General features: G+C 33.4%; 1 protein-coding gene across 1 annotated transcript; it reads left to right on the top strand.

Moving 5' to 3' along the window:
- The first annotated feature begins 396 nt into the window (after window positions 1-396).
- On the top strand, window positions 397-8,113 carry LOC123207385 (phosphatidylinositol 3-kinase, root isoform-like). Its single transcript, XM_044624772.1, has 18 exons — window positions 397-648; window positions 779-875; window positions 1,049-1,145; window positions 1,323-1,481; window positions 1,593-1,802; window positions 2,000-2,178; window positions 2,689-2,836; window positions 3,295-3,390; window positions 4,630-4,765; window positions 4,925-5,046; window positions 5,482-5,676; window positions 5,819-5,989; window positions 6,162-6,299; window positions 6,635-6,789; window positions 6,905-7,048; window positions 7,171-7,318; window positions 7,395-7,588; window positions 7,735-8,113. The coding sequence occupies exons 1-17, from the start codon at window positions 537-539 to the stop codon at window positions 7,530-7,532; spliced, it is 2,445 nt and encodes an 814-aa protein (XP_044480707.1). The 5' UTR covers window positions 397-536; the 3' UTR covers window positions 7,533-7,588; window positions 7,735-8,113.
- The last annotated feature ends 2,380 nt before the right edge of the window (window positions 8,114-10,493 follow it).

The raw sequence follows: 10,493 nt of genomic DNA, 5'->3' as shown, positions 1-10,493 counted from the left end.
AAAAAAAAATATTTTCCCTCATTAATAGAAAAATTTATTATTGATCATACTTCAATTGCATGCCGTTTAAAATGAAATAGTAGATGACCAACTTAAATTAGAGTATCAACCCCTTTTTTAATAAGTTTAAATAATAAATTTATCAATAATATTATATATATAAAATTTTGTATCTGAATATAATTAAATATTATTTTATTTTTAAATTTTAATTACTTAATTATATAATTACATATTATTTATATGTTCTAATCCTATACACTTGAGTAAAATTTGGATTTAAATTTAAGCGCGCTTGACCGTAGGTTTTGTAGATGGAGCCAGATCCGTCATCGGTCTTCAATTGGCCCACAACTGCCACGTGGCACTCCTATATAAAGTCCGGTTTACTCTTTTCCCTGAAAACAGAACAGTTGATTTCAGTTTGTGTCTTCCACGCTTGCTTGCTTGGAACTTCAATTCGACATCTCAGTGTTTCGAAACCCTAAATTAAATTATGAAAAGTACAGAGCTCGTAAACTGCAGAGTAATAATCCATGGGTGGTAACGAGTTCCGGTTCTTCTTGTCGTGTGACATCAATCTCCCTGTGACATTTCGAGTCGAGAGATTAGAAGGAAATCTCCCTTCTTTCAATTCTTCCAATTCGGGTATCTTTCCACATCCTTAACTAAATTTAAATTATGATTTAATTTGACGAGGTATTCTTTTCCGACATTCGTTTGCGAAATTTCCCAATTGATTGTTAGTATTTTTTTTTTATTTTGAGCAATTATTCAGGAATTGATTCCACTGCTGAAGAGAGAAGACCAGAGTTGTATGTAGAGTGTGCGTTGTACATTGATGGTGCTTCCTTTGGCCTTCCAACAAGAACAAGGTTTCACCACTTCATTCAATTCAAGTTTTTGAAGAATTTGCTGATGCCAAATCAAAACCCAAGTTGGATTTAATCTGCCGTGCCATATTTACATACTCATTTGCTTTTCTATTCCTTATCATGTTTTTGGTTTCCTATACCAGGGATACTTCAGTGATTCTTTTTTATGACAGGTTGGAATCTATGGAACCTTTCTATTGCTGGAATGAACTTATTACCTTGAGTACTAAATATCGGGACTTAACTGAACACTCCCAACTTGCTTTAACAGTGAGTTAGAAATTTATGCCCATCTCTTTTCAATTGATTTTATTTGTAAGAGTTAAATTATGGGTTTTGGAGAGGAGCGCATTGTGTTAGGCTGTGGTCTGGTTGGATTTAGTGGGAATTTTTTGACATTTGTAGGAGCTGATATTACATTCATTGTTGATCTCCTTGGAAATTCAGGTTTGGGATGTTTCATGTGAGAAAGAAGAGGGATTGGTTGGTGGGGCTACCATACTTCTCTTTAACAACAAAAAGCAACTTAAAACGGGGAAGCAAAAGCTTAGGCTTTGGCAAGGAAAAGAGGCAGATGGATCATTGCCAACAGCTACACCTGGAAAGGTTCCTGATCATCAATTAATAAAAATTATGGAACTAATAGTTTAAACTTTCATTATTACTTTATATGACATAGCTAATCTTGATACTAAACTGCATTTTATCCTTCCATAGGTCCCCAGGAATGAGCGTGGAGAGTTGGAGCGCTTGGAAAAGCTTGTAAATAAGTATGAACATGGGCAAATTCAACATGTTGATTGGCTGGACCGTCTCACATTCAGAGCTATGGAGAGAATCAAGGAGCGTGAAAGCTGTAGAAATGGAAATTCTTACTTATATTTGGTTGTTGATTTCTGTGGTTTCGAACACCGAGTTGTTTTCCAGGTAGTTCGATTGATTTTATTTTCTCTTTGTCACTCTCTTTTTCTTCTTCTTCTATTTTTAGTTCCTTTTCATTCCCTTAATCATGTATATCCTTTTATCTTATCAACCATTATTTTTTCATATGCACATGTTAAGAGTATTAAAAATTGATTGACATATATATTGAAGTGGCGGTACTTCTTATTGTTTGAATGTAGGAATCAGGAGCAAATTTCTTACTGCCACCTTCCATAACTTCAACGAATGAACTTGTTACAGTTTGGGACCCAGAAGTCGGAAAGATGAATCCCTCTGAGCACAAACAACTAAAGCTGGCTCGGAGTTTAACACGTGGTATCATTGATAGGGACCTTAAACCAAGTTCTACTGAACGGAAGTAAGCCTAAAATCCTATTATTGGATATAAAATTCTCATTTCTTAGCTTTAGTGAGAGAAGTTAGTTTATATTATGTTTTCCTTCCACAATTTCCTCCTTCATCAAGCTGATGCATTTCACTTGCATATAAAATTAGAATTTGGTTGCCATGGCTCATAAATTTTTGAGCTTCTATGCTGAAGTTGAATTTGCATTAAACTTACTTGCTTTATACCAGAACGTTCTCATTTTTATTATTAAGTTTAAGAAAATGCCAATTAATGGGGTTTACCCTTCTGCATTGGAAATATATGAGATCCACCAAGAAGTCTCATGTCTTCTTCCAAGTGGATTTAGCTTTCTTTATAGTGACATAACTTTTTGTTCTTTTGGTCTTGACTGCTTATTAGTTCTATGGTTTGATTTGTGTACTTGTGTTCAATATTTTAGCAATGCTTCCCTCCTATGCCTTTATTGCTCAGTTGTTTTGGATCAGGAAGCATATCATTTTTCCTATTTATCTATTGCAGGTCAATACAACGAATTCTAAAATACCCACCTACAAGGACTTTGAGTGGAGATGAAAAACAGCTTCTTTGGAAATTCCGTTTTTCATTAATGTCTGAGAAGAGGGCCCTCACAAAGTTTCTCCGAAGTGTTGAATGGAGTGATGTTCAGGTCAGCATTTTCTGGTTATTGTAACTATTAATGCATCAGCCTCTTAAGTGGAACATTGCTCCTATCTTGCTTTTCTTATTTCGCTTCCCAAATTTCATTGTGTTATGTTAATTCATGAATATTTCAGTATTCTAAACTTAACAAGAATTTCAGTAATTTATATTTTTTTATTTCTATTTTTGGTGAGTTTGGATATTTTAACTTAAATTGTTGACATAAATTTTCAACTGTTGATCCATGCTAAACCAACAGTTTAAAAGCTGATGAGGTGACAATGAAAATAACCACCTCCATCTTCCATCTAATAGCCATTAGATTGCAATAAACCAATGGTTATGAATTTGTATTTCAATCTAAGTCATAAATTTAAATTAATAGATCCCATGCCATTTTTGATATACTGTAATTTTAGGATGCATTAGCTCACCTTTCTCTATTTTTGCTGATGCAACCCACAGGAAGCGAAGCAGGCATTGGAACTGATGAGTAAGTGGGAAATGATTGATGTCTGTGATGCACTGGAGCTTCTGTCACCTGTTTTTGAAAGTGAAGAGGTAAGTGAATTTCTATTAAAAGTCTTTCATTTTTTTTCAAAAAAAATATAAATATTTCTACCTAACTGTGGGTACTTGTGTGGGGATTGCTACCACAAAACTATATTTCTGTGTTTTGACCTTGAAGCTTCATGGTCTCAATGGATTTTTGCTTTTGTGATAGATAATTGTTATCTTTAAATTCATCTCATATTTTTTTAATCTTTCATTATAACTCAATTAGAAGAAAAGAAAGATAGTAGTCTAACCTTTTAACCAAAAATTTATAGAGAACCACATGAAGAATAAGATAGATAAAAGAGAAATAGGGAGAAAATAGAAGAATAGATTTGGGAGCACAGCCAAGCAAGTGTGGAAATTCGGAAGAATTAGAGACTTAAAATGAAACCAATTATCCATGGGGTAGAAACTATTGTCCATATATCATAATCAATCAACCACGTCCACGGTAACATTGGAAGCCTTTATTTGTAGGCTTAAGAAATAGAGTCCTAGGCCTAATCAAAGCACAAAACAAAACCTAAAAGAACTCATTGATGAAATAGAACTCTAAAAAAACTTTGACAATTAAATCCTTAATATTATTAAATAAAGATAAACATAACCGTAGTCTAATCCTACTCGTACATCAAAAAGTCTTGCTATCTAAGTGCAGGCTGCCCTCTGGTTTAACCAGGGCTGCAGTTGGAGGTGCCTAGACCAGGTAGACCTGTTATATGGAAGTGTGGAAACCAGCAAATCCAGATGCTGAGAGCAATTCTAATCCCAACTTTTTAACAATTTATAATCAGGGAATAAAATCTGTACTCTGTTCATTTGTGTTGAAGCGTTTGCTTTGCAGAAACATGCAAGTTTAGGTTATTTTGTGGATGTTGTTCACTTTGAGTGAGTCATCTGTAAGATTTCATCCAAAATTTTAATTTTGTACAGCACTATTGTGCCTGGCTATGCATCTTGCCAGTAAACCTCACTGGGTAGTTTTTACCCATGGTTGGGCATGTGGAGATGAAACTTCAAAACTTGTAATTTGAACTCACATATTTATTTTGGCAGAATATACTAGAAAACCTTCAAAGTTCAGATTGCTTTGGCTCCCTATAAACCTGCTGCTATATATTATTGAGTTTAGACTAATAAATGCTATGCAGTGGGAATTTAGATGTATTATTCATCAAAATAGACAAATTGCACATCCTATAACAGACTGAATAATGAAGGATTGGAATCCCTTTTTAACAGGTCCGTGCTTATGCTGTCAGTATTCTTGAAAGAGCTGACGATGAAGAGCTCCAGTGTTACTTACTGCAACTAGTTCAAGCTCTTCGATTTGAACGTTCGGATAAATCTCGCCTTTCTCAATTTCTTGTACAACGCTGTAGGCACTTTTCAAGTTCAAATTATATTGTGTGTGTATGTGTGCATGTGTGCATGTGCACATATAAGTGCATATGCAGTATTGCTTGTTTAAGGGCTACGTTTTATTTTATGGTTAAGTTGATTTGGTGGCTTCTGATAATATTCCTGAACTTTACAGCATCAAGCAACATTGAGTTGGCTAGCTTTCTTCGCTGGTATGTTTTTGTTGAATTTCATGACCCCGTCCATGCCAAACGTTTTTATTCCACACATGAGATCCTGGCAGAAAGTATGACTAAGGTATAAGTTATCATTCTTGTTTGTCTTATATATAATATGCATTTATTTTGTGAATTTAAATGAGAAAATTCAAATTTTCAGAAAACTTTTGGCTGTTTTGAGTGTCCCAATCCCCTCCCTTACCAACCAAGAATAAAATTATGATAATTTTTCTAAAAGTACAGTGTTCTCCTGGGGTACCCATTTGCATTGAATTTCACCAAGTATGGTTCTGAAGTATAGCAAGAGTGGATAGACAATTGTACAACTTCAGTGTATTACTTTGAGTGCATGAAGCATGCATCCCTTTTATTTAAGAGAATTGCTTTCTCGAAATACAGTGCAATCTAAATGATTCCTCCACAATTTGGATAAAGCATCATACAAATTGCTTCTAAATGATAAGTTGTTTGATACTGAACTTCCTGCTGTTCAATAATTAAATCCACTGTCCAGCAATTGGCGCCTGGTTTGAATGGAGAAGACGGATCTAAATTGTGGCACAGTTTGGTCCGCCAGACAGAATTGACGGCTCAATTGGGTTCTATATCAAGAGATGTTGGAAATGTACGAGGCAAATACCAGAAGAAAATTGAAAAGCTTAGACAGCTTCTTTCTGGTCTTCTTAGTGAACTTACTTATTTTGAAGAGGTAGTTCTTTAATATGAATTTTCTTGTCAATTGAGCTCTTTATGATCTTCTATGGGTTATTTGATGTTTCACATCTATTCAGTTCTTTGGTCAACTTTCACCAATTGTTTTCTATTGTTCTGTTGGTCTGTTATATTTCCAGCCAATTCGATCTCCACTGGCTCCACATGTCCTTATTACTGGAATTGTGCAATCGGAGTCATCGATATTTAAAAGTGCATTGCATCCTTTGCGTTTGACTTTCAGAACAGAAAATGGTGGAGTTTGCAAGATTATTTTTAAGAAGGGTGATGATATTCGGCAGGATCAATTAGTAAATTTCTAAACTGCTGCAATTCCTTAGAACAAAATCTTAGTTTTTTCTTTCCATCTAATTTTTCTCTCCCAATTTTCCTTATTCTATTCCTAACTGGTAATCTGGGTGAGGAAGAAGGTGGATGGAAATCCTATGAAGTTGTTCAAATTTTGATGTTTGGTTATTCTAGGTTGTCCAAATGGTGTCACTCATGGATCGATTGCTTAAGTTGGAAAATCTTGATCTGCACTTAACTCCATATAAGGTGCTTGCAACCGGACAAGATGAGGGCATGCTGGAATTCATACCATCTCGCTCTTTAGCTTTGGTATTATATCTTTTTCTTTGACTGGTCACTTGAAAAGTGAAGTTCATGCATTCAGTTTTTAATCATCATGTTGTTTACCGAGATGTTTGAGTTAAAAATCATTTAGTTAAAGGTGCTTATAAACTTACCCATATTCAATATTCCACCTTTTTTGCTCTCCTACAAGAAACCATAAGTTGCCGTATTAGTTTTCTTTGGAATCTTTTGATTCATTTGTTTTTCTGGTGTGATTTAATTTTCACAATGGCTTCACAAATGTACTTGATAATCTATCTTTTTTTTTTTTTCCTAACATATAATTATGCAGTGAGTAAGCATTTTGTTTCCATATTCAGATTCTCTCAGAGCATCGAAGCATTATAAGCTATCTACAAAAGTTTCATCCTAATGAACATGGACCATTTGGAATTACAGCCTTCTGTCTCGAAACATTTATAAAAAGCTGTGCTGGCTATTCTGTTATCACATACATACTGGGTATTGGAGACAGGTAATTCTTTTTCTTGTGTTGCGAACTTATGGCCTTTGGTTAGTAATTGAAATTTTATTGTTTACTGTATATACAAATTGTGCTTCTGAATGAATTAACATGTTTTTGTCTGCAGGCATCTAGATAATCTTCTACTTAGGGATGATGGACGTCTTTTCCATGTTGATTTTGGTTATATTCTTGGTCGAGATCCCAAGCCATTCCCGCCGCCTATGAAGCTCTGTAAAGAAATGGTTGAGGCTATGGGTGGAGCAGAAAGGTTATTTTCAAACTTTGTTTCACTTTTCATGTTTCTCCTGATTTGCTGGACTATATCAGCACTTGGGAGTTGGGGGAGATATCTTAACTTAGATTCCATAAATGATTACTTTGTCCTTGCAGCCAATATTACACAAGGTTCAAATCCTATTGTTGCGAAGCATACAACATCCTGCGGAAATCTAGTAATCTTATCTTAAATCTGTTTCATCTGTTGGCGGGTTCTAACATTCCTGACATAGCTTCTGATCCTGAGAAAGGCATTCTTAAGGTACCAACCATAATGTTTATAATCTGTAGACATGTTTGTGTTTCTTTATATGACTGACGTTGTGTTGTTTTTGTAGCTTCAAGAGAAGTTTCGGTTGGACTTGGATGATGAGGCCTGTGTGCATTTCTTCCAGGATCTCATAAATGAGAGTGTCAGTGCTCTGTTCCCTCAAATGGTTGAAACTATTCATCGGTGGGCTCAATACTGGCGCTGATTAAAGAAATACATTAAGTATATCGTATCGTAACATATGCCATTTTACAGGACCTGGTAAATATTTCTACTATTCTGATTCTGTCGAGGCTCTTGTTTAAATTTGTATTCTGAAATTTAAAATGAGATACAAACCAGGATCATCATTTCTGAAAACTTTCTTGGAAATTTAATTTCCTTGTTATTTTCACTTCTTGTTTCAGTGTGACACTTTCTGAAGAAGTGCGGTGGGCTGAGGGGAAGAAGTATGAAATTTGTAAATTCTGTATATAGTTAATTATTTTTAAGCTGTTTGGTGCTTCATTGTGGATTTGGATTAAACATTATGTCAGATTAAGTGTAAATATATGTAAATTTTAGTTTCAGCTTCAATGTATGCCTCTGAAGTTAAACAAATTGTTTCCCTAGGAGTTGGACTGGATTGAACCAGATTGGATTGGGCAATTCAGGTTGTTGGACCGGATAAAATCCGGGTTTATTCATTAGTGATGTCATTATAATGACATCTGAAGAAAAAATCAGTGTAAAAAAAATATTATAGACATTTGACATTAATTAATTTTACACGTGTGTTTTATCTAACTAAATTTATATTTATATTAAAATAATTTATATTATATATTTTAATAATTACTTATAGCAAGTGTATCTGTCATCATTAGGGATGATAATTTAAACTCGGCTTTATGTATCTCGACCCTTTCTGACCCTAACGGAAAGGGAATTTCTCGATAAAAATGAAGAAAGGGACGGGGATGAGGATGAAAAAAATCTTCGTAATCGGGGACGGGTCGGGGACGGGGATACATGTGTCCCCATTTTGCCCTGCCCCGCCCCTCCCCTCCCCATCCCACCTCACCCCCTAAACCTAATATATTAATATAATAATTTTTAAACTATTAAGTTTTAGAAATTTTTACATTATGATTTATTAAAACTATAACTTTAATTTTACTAATTTTTCAATTATTAATTATTAGTTTTTATTAATTTCTAAACTATTAATCTAATATATTAAAAAAACCCTAGAATCTCATTATCATAAAATACAAATGTACTAAATTAATTTTATTTCAACTTCAAAACTTAGTTAATCAATCCACCAGGTTTTACACAAAAAAAAATAATAAATTATAAACTTGATAAAATCAATTGAAGTGAATGAAAAATGTTAAATTTAATGTTATTATAAAATTACCCTAAATCATATACATGAAGAGCTACTAATAAAGAGATTAATTATTGCATATTGTTAGATTTTATGAAAACTTTATATTTGAACTAAAATAAGAAAAAATATTTTATAGTGCTTGTAGCAAGTGATATTTTGAGAAAATATGATTTATTTTATTTATCGAAATATATAAAAGAATTAAAATTTATATTTATAGGTATGGAGAGGGGATTTTTTCCCGCGGGAACAGGAAGGAAATGGGAAGGAGATTTTCCTTCACGGGGAGGGGATGGGGATTATTTTTTATCCCCGCAACGGGGACGGGACGGGAACGAGGATTGATATCCCCTACGAGAACGGGTATTGATATCCCCTCCCCACCCCTCTCCATTGTCATCCCTAATCAAGATTACTCATTTTCCATAATAATACAATTCTACATTAATATAGACCCTAAAAAAATAATAATAATAAAACAAATAGATATTAATCTTCCATGTATGATATTAATGATTTTTCTGGTTGGATACTGTGTTTTTCAATATGAATTATACAAATAAAAATGCAAGATAATAAAAAAAAAAGTTACAATTAACTCGAGATGAAGAATCTTGGAGTTAGAAAAAAAAAAAAAAAGCATAAATTTATATTTATTGGAATTATTTACTGCCGTGATGTCCTCAACTATAATTACTTTAATTAATTAGTCTATTTCGTAACCTCTCACATCACAATAACATTATTGAATGGCTCACACACCACCTCGTGTTTTTTAATTTAAGAGGCCAAAGGACTATTTCCCCGATAAAATATGCTGATTTTTAAAAAAATTTTCATTTAATTTTAAAAATTTTATTTATTTACTTATGATCAATTAAAATTAATAAAACCTTAATATCTGAAAAGTTAATCTTATTTTCCTTTTAAAAGTTTAAAACTAATAGTTTCTCTCCCAAATTAAATTTTAAAAAATCACTTTCCCCTTTAGGATTTAGTTTCAAAACCCTATCACTTTTTTCGACGTCATCGTCGGTCATCTCTCATTTCTGACGGTTTCCCTTCTTCTGACAGTCTACTTCAACTCTATCTCAAGCCCTTCAGTGTCAAGAGAAATCGTCTTTCTATACAAAAATGAGATAACTCGTATTTCTCTAGGAAAACGACTTGTCTTCATTTGGAAAGACGATTTTTTTTCTCAGATAACTTCTCTCGACACCAAAAGGCTTCAAGTGGAGTTGAGGTAAGTATCAGAGGAAAGGAAACTGTTGAAAGGGAGAGATAACCGATGATGACACTGGAGAAAGTGACAAGATTTTGAAACTAAACCTTAGAGAGGCAATGTAATTTTTTCAAACTTAGTTTAAGAGAGAAAAATTAATTTTTTAAATTTAGAAGGAAAAATAAAATTATATTTAAGTTTATTTTAAATATTAAATATAAAATAATAATTTTATCTTTAAAATTAACAGATTTAAATGGTTATGGATTGGTAAATAAAATTTTTAAAATTAACCCAAAAAACCTTAAAAAAATAAGCATTTTTTGGGTGGAAAATAACCCTTTCGCCTTTTTAAAATTTCAATTACTCTTTCTCATTAAAATTTACCGCTGACTTTGAATTTGAACCATCAACGACTCCTTTCGTCACATGCTTGCAAGTTTCACCACGTGGTAATAATCTATTGGTTGAACAGAACAAGTCCAGTACCTCATATGTCAATATTGAATAAGCACCAGCAGTCACTGGTAGCGTAGATCACAATCTAACATTTACACTGAGGCCAGGGG

This window comes from Mangifera indica, unplaced genomic scaffold (assembly GCF_011075055.1).
Source record: "Mangifera indica cultivar Alphonso unplaced genomic scaffold, CATAS_Mindica_2.1 Un_0074, whole genome shotgun sequence".
NCBI classification, from domain to species: domain Eukaryota; kingdom Viridiplantae; phylum Streptophyta; class Magnoliopsida; order Sapindales; family Anacardiaceae; genus Mangifera; species Mangifera indica.
This window is presented reverse-complemented; position numbering and strand designations above follow the sequence as displayed.